At 34.8% G+C, this 21,946-nt stretch overlaps 1 protein-coding gene across 7 annotated transcripts in view; it reads left to right on the top strand.

Annotated features, from left to right (window-relative positions):
- Nucleotides 1-5,811: 5,811 nt before the first annotated feature.
- The window catches only part of LOC107776397 (uncharacterized), a 36,743-nt gene continuing 20,608 nt past the window's right edge, over nt 5,812-21,946 (top strand). For 4 of the 7 annotated variants that reach the window (XR_012706053.1, XR_012706054.1, XM_075246592.1 and 1 more), the window contains exons 1-14: nt 5,812-6,024; nt 7,954-8,165; nt 8,239-8,320; nt 8,407-8,484; nt 8,594-8,653; nt 8,740-8,844; nt 9,122-9,232; nt 10,622-10,663; nt 14,016-14,129; nt 14,295-14,479; nt 20,181-20,314; nt 20,387-20,496; nt 20,606-20,648; nt 20,799-20,890. Coding sequence is in view for 5 of the 7 variants with exons in the window: in XM_075246592.1 (XP_075102693.1) it covers nt 8,089-8,165; nt 8,239-8,320; nt 8,407-8,484; nt 8,594-8,653; nt 8,740-8,844; nt 9,122-9,232; nt 10,622-10,663; nt 14,016-14,129; nt 14,295-14,479; nt 20,181-20,314; nt 20,387-20,496; nt 20,606-20,648; nt 20,799-20,890 (1,233 nt within the window). In the remaining 2 variants the exon portion in view is untranslated. The remainder of the gene's footprint in view (nt 6,025-7,953; nt 8,166-8,238; nt 8,321-8,406; nt 8,485-8,593; nt 8,654-8,739; nt 8,845-9,121; nt 9,233-10,621; nt 10,664-14,015; nt 14,130-14,294; nt 14,480-20,180; nt 20,315-20,386; nt 20,497-20,605; nt 20,649-20,798; nt 20,891-21,946) is intronic. The other 3 variants (XM_075246590.1, XM_075246593.1, XM_075246591.1) reach the window with 3 other exon arrangements.

Here is a 21,946-nt window from a genome sequence, read left to right as displayed (position 1 = left end):
TTGATTCATGCCTAATTGACTTAGTCTATACTTGAGAAAGTGAGACTAAGTCTAGAAAAACTTGGCTAACAAGAAATTGGAGTGAACTCAAGAAATTGAGAGCCCCAATTAAATGGTTGGATCTAGAGATAGTAAGCGACTTGAGCATTTATCACTTGTTTCGTGAGATACCCATTTGGACTTGAGAAAGCCAAATTAGGCAAAATCACTCAAACTACCGAGAGGTATAGAGTGAGTAATTGCGTGTGATTGCTATATTGTATCCCGATCAACCAAACGTGCCCTAAAGCTCTAAATCCATTAGGTAACCAACTAGGCAAAAGTCGCAACCCTAGATCTTTTATAACTTGAAAAACAACCAAAACCAAAAACATTGTCTCTTAGCTTTATAATTACAAGCATTAGCGTAAAGGTAGAAGTAGAAACAACAACTGAAAATGTGGAAGTGTAATCTTAGGCACGCCATACATTCACACTAGGTATATACCTAATCCCACTTCAAGCTCCCTGTGGAATCGACCCCGACTCGCGTTGGGTTTTTATTATTGCATCGACCGCCTCACAACCTAAATTAGTGGTGTGAGTTTGGGTGATGCCACCTAACCTCAACGAAGTAGTGACGAGGCTATGACAAGACACATACGTAAATAACCTGTACAAGTATATACAAATACGAAGCAACAATAATACAATAAATAATAATTTATAAATTTTGGCAGGGAACATGCGAATGGGATGATATAATAATTTCAGTAGGAGAAGTACCACTTAGCAGCCAATTAATTCCTCAACAATAAAATGAGCAACTGATAATATGAAAATAGCACGGCACCACCCTTCATGCTTTTACTCTCATTCTTCCCATAATTTGATAAATAAATAATAATAATTAGCACGACATCACCCTTCGTGCTTTAATTCTATTTTGGCACGGCATCACCCTTCGTGCTTTTACACTCTCTGAAAATGGCACGGCATCACCCTTCGTGCTTTTACACTCAAAATGACACGGCATCACCATTCGTGCTTTTATACTCTTTCTAACCATGACAATGATTATATAAAAAATATAAATGGCACGACATCACCCTTCGTGCTTTTACACTCTTCCACAATATTCAACAATAATTAAATCAATAAAAATTTCATGAATAATGATCAAATAATCAATATAAACTTAAGCAGGAATATCTTAATTAAATAAGCAATTATTCAAAATAAAATAAATTCCTCCAGCATGCTTTGACTCAACCACAACGCATAAGTACTCATCACCTCACATATAAGTTGCACCCGCATATTAAATCACGTAGCAAATAGACAAACAAATCTTACCCCCTCAAGTCAAGGTTAACCATGGCATTTACCGCGATTTGCAACCAACTCAAGATTTCAATACACCTTTGCCTCACGAATTCGTGTCTGAAATCTTCAAATCTAGTCACAAACAATTCAATATACTCAACATAAATCATAGGAATTAATTCCATATGAATTTACTAATTTTCTGGATTAAAATCCGAAATTTATTTTAAAAATCGACAGTGGGACCCATGTCTCAAATCTCGGAAAAACTCACGAAATACGAATACCCGTTTCGATACGAGTTCAACCATACAAAAATTATCCAATTCCTACATCATATTAACCTTCAAATCTTCATTTTATATTTTTGGAAGATTTTATAAAAATCTGATTTTTCTTCCATAAATTCACGGGTTCATGATGTAAATGAGTATGAAATCATGAAATATAATTAATATAGGATAAGGAACACTTACCCCAATACTTTCCCGTAAAAATCGCCCAAAAATCTCCTTACCCGAGCTCAAAATTGTGAATAATGAAAAATCGGGCGAAATCTCATTTCGAGAACTTAAGTTCTGTTGTGCAGGTTTTTACCTTATGCGATCGCGGACAATGCTTCGCCATCGCAAAGCACATTTTTTGATGCCTAGTTTTTGCTCTTCGCGAACGCGATAGTGCTCTAGCAAACGCGGACTGCATTGTGCGATTGCGTAGCATAAATTTTGTGCTTCAGCTTCTGCCTCATTCCTTCTCCACGAATGCGGCTTGGCCCTCGCATTCGTGGTGATTTAGTTGTTGCAACTGTGCGATCGTAGACTGCACTATACGATCGCATAGTACGAATTTCATCAGTGACCATTAAGCCTTCGCGATCGCGAACATAGTCACGCGATCGCATAGAAGGAAACCAGTAGTATCAGGTTCAGCAGTTTCATGGTTCCGAATACGCCGATCATGATTCGAATTACACCCGAGGCCCTCGGGACCTCAACTAAATATACTAATAAATCCTGAAATATAATACAGACTTACTCGGAATTTCAAATCACGTCAAACAATATCGAAATTACAAATCATACCTCGATTCAGACTTATGAGTTTCAAACTTTTAATTTACAAAACTCGTGCCGAAACATATTAAATGAGTCCGGAATGACTTCAAATTTGGCACACAAGTCATAAATGACATAACTGAGCTATTCAAATTCTCGAAATCTCAATCCGAGTCCGATATCAATAAAGTCAAATCCGTGGTCAAACTTTGGAAACCTTTAGTCTTTAGATTTCTGGATTCCGTTAAATGGCGATAATTTGAGCTAGGGACCCCCGAATTCGATTTTGGGCATACGCCCAAGTCCCAAATCACGATACGGACCTACCGAAACTATCAAAATATTAATCCGGGTCTGTTTGCTCAAAATATTGATCAAAGTCAACTTAATTGAGTTTTAAAGCTCTATTTCACATTTTAATCAATTTTTCATACAAAAACTTTTCAAAAAATTATACGAACTATGCACATAATATGAGAAATAATAAATAGTGCTTTTTGAGATCACATAATACAGAAATAAATATTTAAAAATTAAAGATGACATTTTGGGTCATCATAGTATTAATCCTTAAAATTTAGAATAAGATGTATCACTCTTTGAGTTATAGTAAAATACGATCTGAAAAAGTAAACTACAATATTATATAATGCACAATGATATATAAAGGGAGAAAAATAGAGATAGTGTGAGTATAATTATACTGTAAATTAACTTAAGAAATAGAATAAACCATCAAAATAATACTCAAAAATATTATTGATAATTTCAAATAATAAAATAATTCTGAGAAATAGAATAAAAGTCTAAGATTTATGACATATATTAAAAGAACTTCTTTGTTTAACCTTTAAAATAATTCAACACCATCCATTTAGAAAAATAATACAATTATATTCGTATTATAGATAAACATAACGGAAAAAATCAAAATATTGTAGAACAAAAAATAATGTATAAAGAGCATAATAGATATAATGTGATTCTATCCTCACATTAAATTTATTTGATAAAATTAAGTAAATAAATAATACTTGAAAATATTATTGATAAATGAAAATATCAAAATAACTATGAGAAAGTCATACAGGATAAAGTCAAGTTAAATTTCAAGAGTAATACAAAATTATATTTATTGTATTATATTAAACTGGTAATTTATTAATAATTCTTTATACTTTTGATGAATTCAAAATTATAATTTAGTAAAAAATATTACATTATTTATATTTTCAGTAAACTACAAAATGAGAAACTAATCAAATATCATGGTAGAAAAGAATGTATGAAAAGAGGGGGATAAAGATGATTTTATGATAATTATATTTTTAATTGATTAAAAAATAAAAGATAAATAAATAACACTCAAATACATTATCAATAAATTTAGATAATTGAAGAATTTTAAACAGTATAACATGAGTTTAAAAAACTATATAGCATATTTCAAGAGTAAAAAAATATATATCTATATCATATTAAAAGAGAAGTAGTATCAAAATATTAAGTAAATTGACAAGTTAATAAAAAGTCACATTAGTAAATGTATAGTATTAACTACTTGCTAATTTGATGATAAGAATAAATAAGGAACAAACAATTTATTTGTTATTATATGATGTGTATCCTTTGAGTTTGTATAGATTTTGTTATATTTCTGCACACTATATTAAATAATAAAATATAACTAATATTTATTAAAATAATATAATATATTAGATCATAATTTTATAAAATTAATACTCTGTCAAATTATCTGCGCATCGCACGGGTTCTAACACTAGTTAAGATTAAAAGACTGAATCGAACTTACCGAGGTTTTAACTTGTTTTCTTGCAAAACCGTGCAAGGTGACATTATCTTTTAAGTTAAAAAATTCTTCTTCCTGTGAGGGGTCATTTGGTTATATGGATTAGGGGTTATCTCCATATAAAATTCGAAATTAAATTTGTTTAGTAATTAATGGTAGGTATTAGCTCAAATCAAAATAAAAGTTATACTTATTAAAAATATAAAATTATTTATTTCATATAAAAGGTGAAATTATCTTTCTCGATTATTATCTCAAAATTATAGTAATCAATGAATAATTCTATTTTTGAACCAAACGACCTCATAATGTTTTACCTGTTTCATGTGCTCCTTTGTTTGGACACGCATTTAAGAATTTTCCTGCTCTCTTCTGAATGTTAAAAGTTCATTTAACTTGCTGACAGAAAAGTCAAATTGTAAAGTAATCATTGAAAGAAAAAAAAAGAAAGAGAGAGACTAAAGAGAACAAGTTGACCGTTTGGGGCTGCGTGGCAGCACTAGAGCCAAAAAACACATTATATACCATTTTCTTATCTTAAAACTCAAATAGTAAGTCCACTTCCATTAGGAAACGAAACAAACCTTTCACATACTATGTATATGTAACTATGTATGATATTATATTACCGCGAAAAATTGTGGTTGAGTGATAAGTATTTTTTTTTTATTATTAATTAAAGGTTTTCGATTCTATTTTTGGGTACGAAGTCATTTTTTTTAGGAAGTATTTTACTCCTTAATATAGGGTTTTTCGGGGCGAATTCAATTTAATTGAACTCTAATACAGATATCGGACACCCGATGAAAAAGAAAAAAGGTATAACTAAAATTGGAACCGCCTTTGTTAAAAAGTGCTTTACTCTTCAATGTAAAACTTCCCGAATGAATACGAGTTTAGTCAAACCTCAACGTGAATACCGCACACAACATGAAAAACAAACAAAAAATAAAATACAACAAAATAAAAATTGATTCATAGCCCCATCACTTTGTTCTTTTGTGTTTTGGCGTGCTGGAAAATATATTCTTAAAAATATATTTTTACATAAATGAGGCTTTTGCGTTTGATTGTGAGAAAATTCTTTTTTTTTAAAGAATTTATTTTAACCAAAATGAGAAAAAATGACTTCCTTCATATTTGGGCATAAGTCATTTTTCTTTACAATTACTATTTTAATTCTTAACTTATTATTGTTGATTTTAATTTCTCCATGTTATCTCAATTCTCAATTTTTCTTCATATTATTACTAAAATCAACACTAACATTATTATCAGTATCAAATACTCAATTATTCCATAAGAACCCTATTCAATTTGTTAATATTTTTATCAATCTTCAATAAAATAACTTTTAAAAAAAATATTTTCTATTCTCCAACCAAGCACCATAAAATATTTTCTAAAAAATATTTTTCAAAAAGTAAGTATTCTTTTATAAATATTTTCTATCCCAACCAAACACATTTTAAAATAAATAATCATTTTCCTTTATTAATCTTTGGATTTTTGTTTTTCATTAATTATTCTAGTATTAATTATTCCATTTTCAAGACCGGTTTTTGTCAAACAAGAGAAATGAAAAGCGGGTCTATTAGAATCCAAAAAAATAAAAGAGAAAAGAAAGAAAAAGGGGGTCTCATGTTCACACGGTCTCTATTTCTTCATGTGATTTTGGATTACTTAAAACTTTTTTCCAACGACCCACATTTTGACTTTTTGGAGAATTAAAACGTTTTGCACCTTCGTCTCTCTTTCATTCCCAATTTTTCTTCATATTTTTTTCCTAAAGTGATTGATCTGAGATTCAAAGCCTTTCTATTCTTGACGACGTATTCTTCTACATAAGAAAAGGTAACCTTTCCAGATTGCAATTTTCAATTTGTTGTGATTTATTAATGCATATGTAAAGGGATTTTGATTGTTATTTGTTGTTAATTCTGCATGAATTTTTGGTCGAGCTTACTTGTATATACCCATTTCAATGCTTTTGCTAATAATTCTCTTAGTTTGTGCCAGTTTCTTAAATCTTCAGTGAGTTTTTTTCTCTGCTTTTGTTTAGATTTTTTTTCTTTCTTTCTGATTTAAAGCAGCAAAAGGGTCTGTGATAAAAGTTACTACTAAGATGTGATAATCAAAGCTTCAGTTTTTTCCTAACAATTAACATGAATTTGGTAAGTATAACTCATATGCATAGTTGTAAGCAACCGAGAATTCGGTGGTGGGCATTAAAGGGTGCTAACTAGTTAGCGGTTTAAGAAAAATTATGAGAGGAAGGAACATGAGATTTAGATGGGGGAGGGGTAGATATCCTGTGGAAGGAAATATTAGTTTGCAATTAAAAAAGTAGCAAGTGAAGTGATCGAGGTGTGTCTAAAGGTTAAGGACCTCGACCACCAGAATCCTGGTGGTGGAATGAGGAGGTGCTATGAGTTTATTAAAACTAAAAGAGAGTGCTATAGGAAATTACCAGAAACAGAAGATGGAGAAGTCTTTGAAGAGTATAAGAGAGCTAAGAGGGAGCTAAGAAAACGATCAATAAAACTCGAGGAGAAATCCTCGATGACTTGTAACAAAAGTTAGGGAGACCAATGAGATATGGAGAGGCTATTTTGATCAATTGTTCAATACATACATCTGTACATGATAGAAGCTTTAGTTACACTCATAGAATTAGGTCAGCTGAGGTAAAGGGTGCCATGAAAAATATGAAGATTACAAAAACTTGTAGTCCAGATGGTATCTTCATAGAGGTTAGGAAATATCTTGGAATAGGGTGGTTTACCAAGCTGTTTAATGCAGTGGAATGATGCTCGACGAGTGGAGGAGTACGTTGATCTCAATTTATAATAACAAAGGAGATATTGAAAGTTTTGCCAACTGTCGTGGAATTAAACATGAGTCATACGATGAAACTTTGGGAAAGAGTGGTAGAGCGTACATTTAGCGACATTACAAGAGTGAATAAGAATCAGTTTGGTTTTATGCCCAGTAGATCTACAATGAGAGCTATATTTTTGCTAAGAAGACTGATGAAAATTTATCGCGAGAGGAAAAAAGATCTGCAAATGGTGTTCATTAACTTGGAGAAAGCATATAATAGAATACCAAGAAAGGTCTTTTGGTGGGTGTTGGAGAAGAAATTAATTCATGTTAAATATATAAATATCACAAAAAACATGTATGAAAGAGCCGTCACTAGTGTTCCATAAAGAAAATAAAAATGAACAGCTGTTCTATTAATCTTTCTCTTTTTTCTCTTTCTGAAAATAGGATTGCATTTTTATCCTTGGGAACATCTGTGGATCAACTGTGCTCAATCTTTACTTTGACAAATATATTGCTGTCTTTAAAATCTTCCTCCGGCTGTTACTGTTTTTAGTCCCCTTTGACGAAGCCTTGCTGATTGCTTGATCTGTTTATTATTCGTGTCCTAGCTACCTTCGGGGTTGCCCAGTTGGTTTGGAGGGCGGTCATCCATACGGATGACCTGGGATCGAATCCCCCTCAATGCCTTCTGGGTTGAGCCTGTCGCACATGGCTTGCCTAGTGCGGTTTACCTCCCCTGTGTGGTTTGCAGGCTATTACACAGGGGGAGGTTTACCCGGTGCGCACCAAGTGTAGCGGCTGCGGGTTTCCCTCTTATCAAATTATTCGTGTCCTAGCTGCTATTGATAAAGTGATTGCTGCTTTTGCCTTATTTCTTTTCAACCTATCATATTTCTCAGTTATGTATTCTTTAGCTTGGTTGCTGACTTTTATAGCTTGCTAATATGTTGCTAGTCCTTTTTGGAAGAGGAAGAGCTGAAGCATTTTGTGAATCATAATAGCTTGTAATATGCAAGGAACTGGCCGATAATGTTGGACCTAATTGACTACTTTTCATTGGACTTCTTCTTGTGAGAGGAGTTGACTAACATGATTCCCACTAATAGCTCTATTAATGGGCAGAAAGATGTAAGAGTTCAGGGACAAAGCTCTAATTTGGCAAGCAGGTAATCATTGAGCTAGATTATGTTGGAAATTGTAGGTCGAGTGTGTATGTCTGTTAATTCATCTCAGTTGCAGACATGATTTTGGGATGACTTCTCTACCAAGCAATTTGATGGGAAATGACACCATCAGCGACTCTCAGGATCATGAAGCTATGGTAGCGTTTCACTTTTTTTTACAGAATATAACTTACAGTATGAAGGGAGACTATGTTATGCTAATGTTGAATAAATCTGTGATCAGGAGCTATATTCACGTGCTAAAGCAAAACAGGAAGAAATTCTATATCTTCGGGAACAGATTGCTCTTGCCAGTGTTCGGGTGTGCCATTTTTTCTTAGCCTTTGCTCATTTTCTTTTTGCTTAAGAGATAATACACTCTATTGTTCAACTTGTACCTTAAGCACATTGCATTGTTACCATGTTATTAGGAATCACAGCTCTTGAATGAGAAGTATGGACTTGAGAAGAAATTTTCTGAACTACGCATGGTTTGTCTTTCTTGTCTGACTGAAATTACTTGTTTAATCTTTTTGTTCTATACATTCTTGTAGTGTTGTTATTTTTGCACTTGTAGGCGCTAGATGAGAAGCAAAGTGAAGCAATAATGTCTGCCTCAAACGAACTGGCCCGCAGGAAAGGTGATCTTGAAGAAAATTTAAGATTAGTCAACGAGTTAAAGGTAAGCACTAGAGTTGACTGTGAATACCTGGTACTTTTTTGGGTGTATAAGCCTCAGTCTTTGAAAATATTTTTGCACTTGTTGTTCTTGATTTAACTGCAGAATATTGGTTTCTTCTTTGAGAAAGATATTTCTTGGAAGAACTGTATATACAGCTAAACCAACTAGCTTGGGATTGAGGCATAGTAGTGTAGTAGTAGTTGTTTGTTGTTTTATCCTCTATCTGCATATCTCTCTAGGATTTTGTTTATTGAAAGACTTATTCTTTTTTTTTCAGGATACAGAGAATGACAGATATATTTTTATGTCATCCATGCTTGGATTATTGGCTGAATATGGCATCTTTCCTCGTGTGGCTAATGCCTCTAGTCTGACCAACAATGTGAAGGTACTGACCACATAGGACTAGAGTAGTTTTTTAATAAGAAAGTATTTTATGTGTCTCTCTCGATCTAATTGTTTACAGTCCATGAGGTATTTAATAATCTCTGAGGAGTTAAAAGATCCGGCATGCTTTTCATGTATTAGTGCTTCAAACTCATCATTGACGTGCAGATTATGTGGATCTGTAGTTTCTTATGAGTTTCTTCTTCTTTTCCTTGTTCGTTAAAAAGCTTGTTCAAATCTTTAATATGGTCCCTTGCTTAATGTCTTCTCTGTTATTCTAACATGGATTATATTCACATTGAGCATCTTGACCAGCCACTAGACATTAAATTAAAGGCTATATGTTGAAGAAAATATATCTAATTGCTACACATTATTTCTCTGTGACAAGTTTTAACAATGTCAATTTAATTGCTCTTCTGTATCGTGATAGGCAAAATATATTAAATTGCTAGTTTTGCAAAGTTGGTTATTTGATGATGCCGGAACTATTTTCATCTGGCCTGACTAAAGTAGAAACGTATGGCACATGGTACAATACTTGTATCAGACATATTGCTCTGGCCGGTCAAAAATTGCTTTGGCAAGAGTACTGCCCACAAAAATGTTGTCATTTTACTAATCCGGAGAAATTCATTTAACAGTCATAGTGGCAATAAACGCTACAACATATCTAATTCCAAAAGCATTCCTTAAAACTTCCATCATCATTCTTTTGTTGTATATCATGCTTGGCATGCTAATAATACTGCCATGTGGATGTTGATGGTATCATTACTGGAGTTCTTATGCCAGACTAATCTGAAGGCCTGAATGAATGCCGTTATTCTCAAGTTTTGCTTTTCGGTGTTGTGAGGAAAACTAGACTTGTATGATCGGAAATCTTTTTTGCTTCTGTGCTGTTAAATTCTGCCTGATTCAGAATTTAATGTTAAATAAAACAAACGAGCTTGTTATACTATAGAGGTGCGCACAAGCTGGCTCGGTCACCATCGTCATATAAAAAGAAAAAAAGAAATACTATAGAGGTATCTGGTGGTTGCAAAATCTACAAAAGAATCAATCATTCAACTATGCCTTAATCCCAACTAGTTGAGAAAAGCTTTATAAATCCTTTGTATCCAGTATGCTATTATCATTATTCAGAGGATCATCATAATTAGACGTTGAGGAAAGCTTTATGAATCCTTTGTGTCCGATCCTTTCTAGTCAATATTTAAAGGATCATTATTTTATTGTTAGACGAAATTAGACAAACTTCTCCTTTTCCTTTCACTTTGAATCTAGTCTTATAGGCTATAGCATTAATGAATATTGTACTTGGTGCATTGTAGTCTTCCTTCCAGGGTACCACATCTGATCCAGCTTTGCTCTTCTTAATCTTTTGCAGCACTTACACGATCAACTGGAGATGAAGATCAGAACTTCACATGTAAGGTTTTGACATTGTATGACTCATTTACAATCTTATCAGTTATGATTTTGTATTTACAAACAAGATAGAGAGCACAGCCTTTTCCACTAAGCTATATACTTTTTTTTTCTTTTGGCAAATTGCGGGATGTTTACCTCAGTAGGCTATCAGAATACTCTAAATGCAAAGAAAGCATTATACTGTTTCTTTTGGAAATTGCGCTTGTTGTTTATTTCAGTAGACTATCAGATTACTGTAAATGCAGGTGACCAGCATCACCAATTCAAGTTTGAGGAACCTTTTATGTACTCAGTTCCAGAGCTGAGATATCTAAGAACATACATTAGAAAGGAAATAAAAAGCAATTGGGTTTTTTTTTTTTTGGGGGGGGGGGGGGGAGGAGGAAGGGGGTGAAGAAAGAGCTTCATATGTTCGAACCTTTTTAGAATTTTGGTGTGAGAGACGAGATTTTTAAAGTTGCATTTAAGGAAGTGATCTTTACACTTAGATCCAATGAACTGCGAATGTCATATTATCCTAGTCGGAGGCGGGCCTTGAGATAAGATAAGAAGGAAATGTTCTCTATTGATGATTTTATTTTGGAATAAAGTACACCTATTTTTAGGTGTGAAACACATGAGTATGAATGTGATCTTTAAAAAGTGGTGTATTTATGCATGGTAAGAGCCCAACAAGTGATTTGTGGATTAGATGGACGTCACGAGTTCGAACTCTGCCACGGAAAAAAGCCTAGTATTTAAGTAGAGATGGGAGAAGGTAGGCCCATCATCTACCGAGTTTCGAACTGCGCGCCACTGGCCTCGGGAGTTTCTTGGTTATTAAAAAAATAAAAAAATTTTAAAAATAAAAAGTGGTGCATTTATTGCACCACTTGATTACGGTAATTGCACCATTAGCCATATTTTTAAGATAGTTGGCTAGACATAAACGCAAAGAATGAGCAGCATCATGATTTCAGGTTTGAGGAACCTTTTTATGTACTCAGTTCCAGAGCTAAGATATCTAAGAACATACATTTGAAAGGAAATATAAAGTGTGGGAGATTTACAAAATCTGAATATATCCCTTGACCACAAATCTAGCTTTTAGGCGATCAACCTTCCCATTAATTCCTACACTTACAAATAAATACCCATCGACATCCTATAGTTGTTTTGCCATTTTGTAAAATTACTTATCTCCCAAGTACAATAATCATGAATTACAGTGATGTTAACCTGGATGAGCCATTGTATCTGCCAGACTTAGGTATTTTGACAATGGATGAACTTGTAACAAAGGCATGCTCTGAGGGGTGACAAATGGTGATAACTTAAGAAATTATAAACTGGATGAAGGATGCAAGCAGTCCGAGTGCCTCTCGAGGAGCTATAGGAAGATCAAGTACATTGTTGATTGCTCGACCAAAGCAGGAATGTTGTTGGAGTAAGCAATTAGTCACTAGGTGGACTTGGTCCAGATTGTTAACAGGCGGACGATTTGGTCCAGATTGTTAACAGGCGGACGATTTGGTCCAGATCGTTTGGAGTAGGTTTTTAGTGGTGGGGGATTTGGGAGTGGCAAATTGAAACCCTAGGTTCTGGCCTATGTGGTTTTGCCCTAATTTTGATTTTGATTTTTTTGGACGTATAGAAGGAATCAAAAAGGTAACTGTAAGCAATTCAGAGGAGGGGCTAACACCCTAGCCCTGATACCATGTGAAGAATGATTTGAAAAAAAAGATATTGAAAAAAGTTTGCTTGATTGTTGTTGGATTTTGAGTAGTGTTTACTAGTATTCAGAAAAAGGAAAATAAAGTAATTCCTATTCCTCATCTTTCTCAAAAGTAATTCCTATACCTCATTACACAATTATCTAATTATTTCCATATTCTCAAGTAATGGATTCTTACCATATTTACAATTTTCTAACATTATCATTCTAAAAATGAAAATTAAGGCACGCGTAGGAAAAAACATCATTAAAATGGTGGTCAAGTTAGTACATGCTACAGTGAATAGTCACCTCAGAGAAGTGAAGAAAGAAAGTAGTAGTGAAAGTTGAAGTCGGGTACTCACCAAGCAAAATGGTGACAAATATTTGACAGTCACAAAGTTGCTGTGAAGAAAATCCAACTGTTACCAGAAACAAAACTGTTGATAAAAACACTGACAGTTAATGCACAAAAAAAAACAAAAAAAATAAAAGGTGGAGCCATAAATTCAACGTCTCTGAAAAATGCAGCGAGAGAACTAAGCTTTATTTCTTGCAAGTGCTTTGATAATACCAGTAAATATGCAAACAATGTTTTCTACTGATGACTTGATTTTGAAATACGAAGTGCACCTATTTATAGATGTTAAATACTCTTCTGAAAATCTCTAAATGTGTCTGAATTTGATTTTAACAGTGTGGTGCACTTGTTGCGCCTCTTGACTGCAATAAATTCACCGTTCGCCAAAAATAGTTGGCCAGACATAAATGTAACATTTGGTGGATTTATTATTTATCGCAATGGCTTGTCTTTTTCCATAAATAATAATTCGTTTACTGAACATGTTTCAAGTCAAATATTTGAATAGGCCTAAATTTTCGCATGCAAAAGCTTTCAGTATCTTGTCTTTGTCAAGCTGGAAGAGTGCTTTTTTAGCTACTCGTCTTGAAAAGGGAAAAGGTCATGAAAGGTTTAAGCCTTTATGTACTAACCTTTTCTTGGAAAACAATGGAGTAATCTACTGAATACATGGAAAGCCGTTCAGAATTTAATCTTCTAATCAGTGAACTGTTGGAGGTAAATACATTGAATTTCAGCATCATTGTCTATGTGCTGGTAGTGCATTCTACTTTGACAAAAGAAGAAAGTTGGGATCACCTTTGCGTTTCCCTTCCATTAATAATCAGAGATGGTTTGTTGCATTTACATGTTGTCCCTTCTCTATAAAGTGAGTGATCTTTTGTGTTTACCTATCTATGACAGATGGTTTGGTGTATTGATGTGTTGTCCCTCCAGTTTTCAAATGATAATTATTTGTTAAATCAATTAGGTCTTCAAACATCCCCCCCCCCCCTCCGCGTCGTATGTGGCAAATTCTTTTTTGTTTATTAGCTCAAGGATGTGAAGCAACAGTGATATTTTGAAATCCAAGACCACCATCTGATTAATACCATCAATTTTGGATCCAACTCTTTTAAAAGCTTTACTCTTAAGGGGGGGAGGGGGAGCTTAATTGGGCAGGATTCCATACTGCTGTAGTACTTCCTGAGAGGCTTTGGTTATTGAGTTTGCCTTTCTGCTAAGAAGTCCAAAAGCTTCCATGTTGTAAATTCTTATTTCAAGTACAATGACAAGGAGTCAACTGTTTGTTAACAGGCAAAAATTGCACAATTAAATTCCATGGTGACACATCATGCTAGAGGTGGATCTTTTGATATGGAATCACCTCATTCTAGTTCCATAAACAATCAACTTCCAAGTGGTTCTATGGTATTGTTGACAATCAGTTTCGTCCTTTAGATGCTCGGATTAACTTCTTATTCCAACAATAAGCAATCATTTTGTTCTATCCTCATGATAAAAGAGTTGTCTCATTTTCTTTACCTTATCAAAAAAAGAGAAGAGGAAAGAGTTGTCTCATTTTCTTTCTCTCAGGGTATGCCTGAATATCCATCCTTTAAACAGTACATTGATGGAAAACATAATGAAGCAGTTGATACCAGATCAAGAGATGGGCAAGCCAGTCTACATTTACCAGCTGAAAGCTTGCGGCTCAATCATGAGATGCATCAGCAAGCAAATATTGGAAGTCATTTCGAAATCTCATCCAATACTGATAGGTCAGGCTGCAAAATTGACGAACTTTTTATGATGGCTTAGTGTTGCCTTCCATGTCTCAATTAATGTGGACATTTTTTAAATCATATAAATTAAGAAACATAGAAACACTGGTCTTTCCAACTTATTTCTGGAATTTCTGTAAATTACTCCAAGGTGACATATTTCAATAATGTATCATAAGATATCTGAATCTGCAAATTTACTTCTTTTCAACATCCTTAGGTTAAAGATGGATGCTTTTTTAATACGAAGGAAAATATATATCAGCTGCAGTCATAATTATGCTTTAACTTGTTTACCTTTAGGGAGATGTATTTGTTGTACACCGGTTTGAGGTGATAGTCCTGCTGACATTCTCAGTGTCAAAAGGTAAGAAGACAGAATGTCATGCCCTGAGTGAGATCCATGAAAAGGACTGGGGATGCGGGACTAGTAGACTTGCAACTGAACTGGAAGGTGTTAACTCAGCTTGTAATCTAGTTTATTCATTTAGCTGTCTTCCAATCTGGAAGGATGGGTCTTCATACTTGGAGAAGCTAAACTCTAAAATTTGTATTCCGTTCGAGATACTTCAGTCTCTGTCAGTGTTTTAAAAGGCGTGGGCGTAAGGTGAGGCGTTTTACATATGCCTCAGCGAGGCGTAAGCTCCGAGGCACGGGCGTAAGCCCCATAGGTATTTAATTTTTAATATTTTATAAAATAATATAATTACAGTAAATATTTATAAACAGGTAAAATTGCATAAAAAATGAAGAAAACTATAAATATGTGAAAAATATATATATAGATGTGCTTCATCCCCACAAAAAAGCTAGTCAAAACAATCTATTATACGCTACTTAGAAGCTCCAGTAACTTGAGTCGAAAAGAATAAAGTTTTCTACATGGAGGAACAAAAAGGATGACTAACCTTCGAACATTGAACTTGCTGCTATGAAGGAAAATGAAGTTCTCTTTGTATTTGTAAAAAACAAAATTGAATCTTCGTTGCTTTTGGGAAATATTAACAGACTAGCGGAAAAGATAAAGAATTGAGAAAGACCATGAATTGGGGCTTCAATCAATAAAAAAGGTCTTGACTTTTAAATTTAATACATTTCAGTTCCTTTTTAAAACTTTTGAGTAATTGCCAAGCTGAATTTTGAGAATTTGGGTATTATATAAAGTACTTATTCAACAAATTTTGTTTTAATTTGAAAAACTCTCTGGGGCTTACGCCTCACTAAAAAAAATGTCTCAAACGCCCGGGTGTATACCTCTTGAGACTTTCGCTCCACATCATCGCCTCGGGGCGTTTTTGGTACGCGTCGCCCCGAAAACACCTTTTAAAACACTGGTCTCTGTCTCTAAACTTTGTATCCTTTTGAGATACTTCAATCTCTGTCTTAGTGTGTACTATAAAAGTCATGGGCTAATTAGAAAAACAAGATGTTGCAGAGGATTTGAATTCATGTCCTCAAGTTTAAGAGCCTTGTGCAGTACCAAACTGTCTACTCTGCGCCAAAGATAAGAGCTGAAAACTAATAGATAAACAAGGGCTAGACAAAAAATGAAGCCACAAAAGTCCATCATCTTTGGTAATCATGGTCTACATTCATTTACAAGGACAAGGGTATCATCTCCACAAAAAACTAGTCAAAACAATCTATTATACGCTACTTAGAAGCTCAAGTAACTTGAGTCGAAAAGAATAAAGTTTTCTACATGGAGGAACAAAAAGGATGACTAACCTTCAATTTGAACATTGAACTTGCTGCTATGAAGGAAAATAAAGTTCTCTATGTATTTGTAAAAAAACAAATTGAATATTCGTTGCTTTTGGGAAATATTAACAGACTAGCGAAAAAGATAAAGAATTGGGAAAAACCATGAATTGGGGCTTCAATCAATAAAAAAAGTCTTAACTTTTAAATTTAATACATTTCAGTTCCTTTTTAAAACTTTTGAGTAATTGCCAAGCTGAATTTTGAGAATTTGGGTATTATATAAAAGACTTATTCAACAAATTTTGTTTTAATTTGAAAAACTCTCTGGGGCTTACGCCTCACTAAAAAAAGCGTCTCAAACGCTCAGGCGTACGCCTCTTGAGACTTTCGCTCCACACCATCGCCTCGGGACGTTTTTGGTGCGCCTCGCCCCGAAAACGCCTTTTAAAACACTGGTCTCTGTCTCTAAACTTTGTATCCTTTTGAGATACTTCACTCTCTGTCTTAGTGTGTACTATAAAAATCATGGGCTAATTAGAAAAACAAGATGTTGCAGAGGATTTGAATTCATGCCCTCAAGTTGATGAGCCTTGTGCAGTACCAAACTGTCTACTCTGCGCCAAAGATAAGAGCTGAAAACTAATAGATAAACAAGGGCTAGACAAAAAATGAAGCCACAAAAGTCCATCATCTGTGGTAATCATGATCTACATTCATTTACAAGGACAAGGGTATCTGTTTTTACGTGAGTAAATGGTCCTTCTAATGCATAATACCTCTGCAGTATCATAGACCTGTCTTTCAAGGATGCCATCTTGAAGACCAAAAGAGAGGTTCAGCCATAAGGAGGATATATTAGCCTAAGTTGTGCGGACTCTTCATTTTTGATGTCGAGTCTTGACACGGCACTGGAACGAGTGCGGGTGCAGAATACGTTTGGGTCAACCAACTTCGAATACTTTGACCGGAGTTCATGGACAAATTTGGGGGAATCATTGAGATTTTGATTTCTCGAAATAAAAGATAAAACATATTTAAGACATGGGAAATGGCATACTTTCAATATACATATAAGTTTTTCTTCAATATAATGTAAGTTTTACAATTTAAGACATGGAGAATGAAAGATTATACATGTAAGTTTTTCCCAGAATCTCTCTCAAAATTTAGAATATCTTTATAGCTCTACTTTTTATAATTTTGAATTTTTCTAGCTGAATCCCAGCATCCGTATCCATACCTAGATCCACACCCTCGAATCTTAAAATTTGGATTTTGCCAAATTCGACTCTCGGATCCGTTCTCGTGTCGGATACCCGCACTTACGTCTGAGCAACTTAGATATTAGCTATGATTTGTATATGTCTCCTTGTAGGTCCTTCTGTACTTTCGTTTGGGACAAACATTAAACTAAAATTTTCAAAAACTCTATATCTTCTTCTCTACTAAAAGGGACCAGCTTAACAATAACTTTTAACTGTTCTATGCATATCTAATTAATATTGCTCATACCAAACAACTAGGGTGCAACAACTCTTTTTCTGCCACATGGTTGCATGAGGTGGTTAAAAGTTTGGCGAAATACATAAATGACCCTTTTAAGTTGTCCCCAACGATCATACAAACACTTCAATTGACCCATTTACCATTTAGACACTTCAAGTGGCTATTAAGTCTATCAAGTAAACCCTCGAGTGCAGCAGACCATGTGCGTGAGTTACACTTGCCAATGACGTGTCAAATGAACCAATTAAAAAATGCCACATATCATTTGCAATAAAAAATTTGACACGCGTAATATACAAAAAAAAAAAGACATTGAAAGAAAAATACTTCTTCCTTGCTTTGAGCTAGACCAACGCCACCCCCCGCCCCCCCCCCCACCCCAAAAACAAAAAATATTCTTCCTCCTTCTGCTCCCTCTCCCCCTCACCTCCTTTCACTTATGTCTTCCCAAATACAAAACCATCAACCCATCTTCTTCCGTCATCTCTTCCCAAAAATAGAACCCCCAACCCTCCTTTCACTTATGTCTTCCACCTAATCGTCGTGCCTTTCTCTATCCGAAGATTACCAGACCGAATCTCGATTTGGAGGTTCCGGATCTTCTTGAACTTGTGCAGGATTTGGGCGGGCGAGTTTTGAGATCGGGTCGGGTCCGAAGAGGCTTGCTCTGGGAAACGAAGTGGTGATGGAATTTGATGATGGATCTGAGTAAGGCAATGAAGGAGTCGTCGTAGCGAATCTGCTAGAGGGACCAAAGAGTTGCACCGTTTGGAAACGGCACGACACCAGATTAGGGCTTTGATGTCGGATATTTGATTGAAAATCAGGTGTATAAGCGGGACTGGTATCCGATCAAACTCTTTGGAGTTATCCAACTCGAGCTTCATTAGCCAGTTATAAAATTATTTTTCTTCTGAAAACAAGAAAGAAAAGTTTGATATAAAACCTCATGCGCCCAAATGCAACTAAAATACACGTAACTTGCCATGTCAACGTGAGGTGTCTACTTGATACACTTAATAGCCACTTGAAGTGTCTAAATGGTAAATGGGTCAATTGAAGTGTTTGTCTGATCGTTGAGGACAACTTAAAGGGGCCGTTTATGTAAAGTTTTATATGCATATGAGTGCATTAAAGAGCTATCTTTGTTAGTTTTCCTGCTCATCCTCAAATCATCTCCAACAAGGAAAACCTCCCTTTTGTTCCAAGTAAAAAAATAAAAAAATAAAAAATAAAAGAATTATTTGCTTACCAGAGCGATCTCTCTTCCAATTTAGGTCGTTTTTGCTCCAGATTGTGGCTCCTTTTTAGTAGAGAGATGGTATTTTGTAGCCTTAGCTGATTAAAAGTAGCTTATACGCATCAAATGCTAAAAAGCACCACATGATTTACAGATAATCAGTTACGTGTTGGGATAGAAGTGTTGAAGCTGATATTAAGTAGTTAATGTGTTTGGTAAAAAAGTTGTTGATAAGCACTTTTTCTGTTAAAACGTCTGAGATGTTCTTAAAGCTATTTACAAATAATATAAATTTAAAAGTATTTTTACATAAAAAGAGCGAATGGCGGGAATAGAATAGAGAGATAAATAAAAGTTATATTTTAGGAAGTATTTCAGAGATCATAAAGATATTAGGGACAAAATCATGAAAAGGCTTGGTCAAACCAAAAGTGCTTATAAGCTGTAAAACCCAAATTGGGGGTGACCAACTTATGGCTTTTGGCTAATTTTGGCTTAAAAGCACTTTTGATGTTTACAAAATGCGTAGATAAGCCAATAAATGATTATAAACTAAGTTGACCAGCTTATAATCTTAGCCAAACAACCTCTTAGTGTTCACATGAAAAGAGCCAACTTCTCTGCAAAATCATAATTAGTCTCCCTCCAGTTCTAAAGTATCTGAAAGAATTAAGTCACATGGTCTATTTTCCAATCTTGACACAGGCTTTGTGAAACCTGGTGGCCTGAACATCTGACCAGTATCCATCTTGGTCACCAAGGGGTCCTTATGCTCTTGGAGCAGTTATTTAAGTGGTGGACATTGGTGTGAGCGTAGCATCATGGGACCATCAGTGTTTCCTAAATTTCATTCTTCTGCTTTCATCTATGAGGAAGAAGATAATTTTTAAATGTATTCATCCCTTCCTAACAATCTCCACATAGAGGGTCTGCTTTCTTATTGCCTATTGAATTTCCTTATATACCCCATACTTGCAAGTGATGACCCTGTGCTGCTATTCCTTGATTACTGCTTGCCCCAGAATAAATGGCATGTGAATCTAGAGGCGTCCAGGTACCAGTTTCCCCATCCCCACCTATTAGATACTACCCAGTCAGCCTCACTTTAAAGAACTATGATTGAAGTGAACAAGCTGGGATGAACTTTAGTTGACCAATGGTTAAGCTAGTGTTGATGAGTTTGTGACCGAGTATTTTCTATTACTAGAGTTTGCAATTTATTTTGGCTCTGACAATTTGAGACTGCAGGGATGTTCCCTTTCCCAGTAAAGATAACTTGTTTGATAGAAATGGGGTGAATGAGAGATTTGAGGAGAGCACCGATGAAAACCGTCATAATCCTCGTATGGGAAATGAGATGGGTGGTTCTATTAGTTCAGAAGGTAACATATTTGTTTGTCTTTAAGGTTGGTGCATAGACTTGTATGGCTCCTAATGGGAAGTTCTATATACAGGGGAAAGTCCTGGAATAGAAAATTTTCAAATAATCGGAGAAGCTAAACCAGGATGCAGAATTTTGGGTTGTGGGTTTCCTGTACGTGGAACTTCTCTTTGTATGTTCCAGGTAATATATGTTTAATTACAATATGGTATGCAATTTTAATCCTTAAGGGAGCTTTACACGCTGATGCCTAAAGTATTGTTTTTCCCAATCTTTCGTTTCCAAATGTCAGTGGGTCCGTCATTATCCTGATGGTACAAGGCAGTATATTGAGGGTAAGTCTAAACCTTTATGCAGAGGTTCTCAAGGCTCTTTGTCATTATTTATTTTATGTCTTAGTGTACAACAATAAATAGATTGCCTTAAACACCACCACTGTTTAGCTTTAACATCTACTTTTGACTGTCGTCTTTCATAATCTTCAGGTGCCACAAATCCTGAATATGTAGTTACTGCTGATGACATTGATAAACTTATAGCTGTTGAATGCATACCGATGGATGACCAGGGACATCAGGTAGTTGATCTTGCTCTCCCTATCCTTAAATTTTATTCTACTTTGATTTATACTAACAAGAAATTGTGTGCTACCAATTAAAGTGGGGAAATAATGCAACCTCCTTGCTATAAAATATATGTATCTTTAGGAAATACTTGACTTTTGAAACTGCTTGTTCCGCAGATTTCAAGTCGCTTTGAATTTCAAATTAATTAATAAACCTATCCAAAGAAGAGTAAAAAAGAAAGCCCTGTGTGTCTATACTAAAGAATCCATGAATTCTAGTAGGGTTTCACTATCATCTATCCAATCCTGTTTACACCCAAAAGATATCAACAAAATGCAGTCTGATTTGATCTTCAAGAATGGATTCTCCTGTCCTTCAAAGCATCTCCTATTTCTCTCTTTCCGTATGCACCACCTAGTAGCTGTCAGTATTGTATTCCCATCCGTCTTCATTTGGTTTGACAGTCCCTTTTTATTCCAGCATGACAGTAACTCAGTGGTAGATCTTGGCTTCACCTTTTTATTTCCCAAAATGTTCAAAAATAATTGCCACAACTGTGCATTGTAGGAATAGATGATTGATAGTTTCTGCCTCCTCTTTACACATATAGCACTTTTAACTATCTGGAATCCCTTTCTTTGTAAATTGTCCTGAGTCAAACAAGCTTTTTAGCCACCAATCACTCAAAACAACTAACTTTCATAGGAGCTTTTGACTTTCAGATTTGCTTCCAGGGACCAATAAGCAACTGATTTACTTCTTTCATGAATATGTTGTAACATGTCTTGACAGTATTATTCCCTTTGTTGTGGCCTCTACATATCAAACGGTCTTCATTAGTGTTAGGCATGCAGACACAGGTAGTATACTGAAGAATTCATTTATCTCATTTAGCTCCTAGTCGTTTATGTCTCCTCTGAATTTTATATTCCAGCTATTGTCTTCCCAACTTGTGCTACTGTGAATTCTTTGTCAAGTACCAAAGAATTGATCTACTCTTTTCATTAGGATTACCTGAATGAACATGCCAGCAGAGTTGATCTATTTTGTTTTACAGTGCATCTTTG

This window comes from Nicotiana tabacum, chromosome 23 (assembly GCF_000715075.1).
Source record: "Nicotiana tabacum cultivar K326 chromosome 23, ASM71507v2, whole genome shotgun sequence".
Classification (NCBI taxonomy): Eukaryota; Viridiplantae; Streptophyta; class Magnoliopsida; order Solanales; family Solanaceae; genus Nicotiana; species Nicotiana tabacum.
The sequence above is the reverse complement of the archived record's forward strand: the minus strand, read 5'-3'. Positions and strand labels throughout refer to the sequence as shown.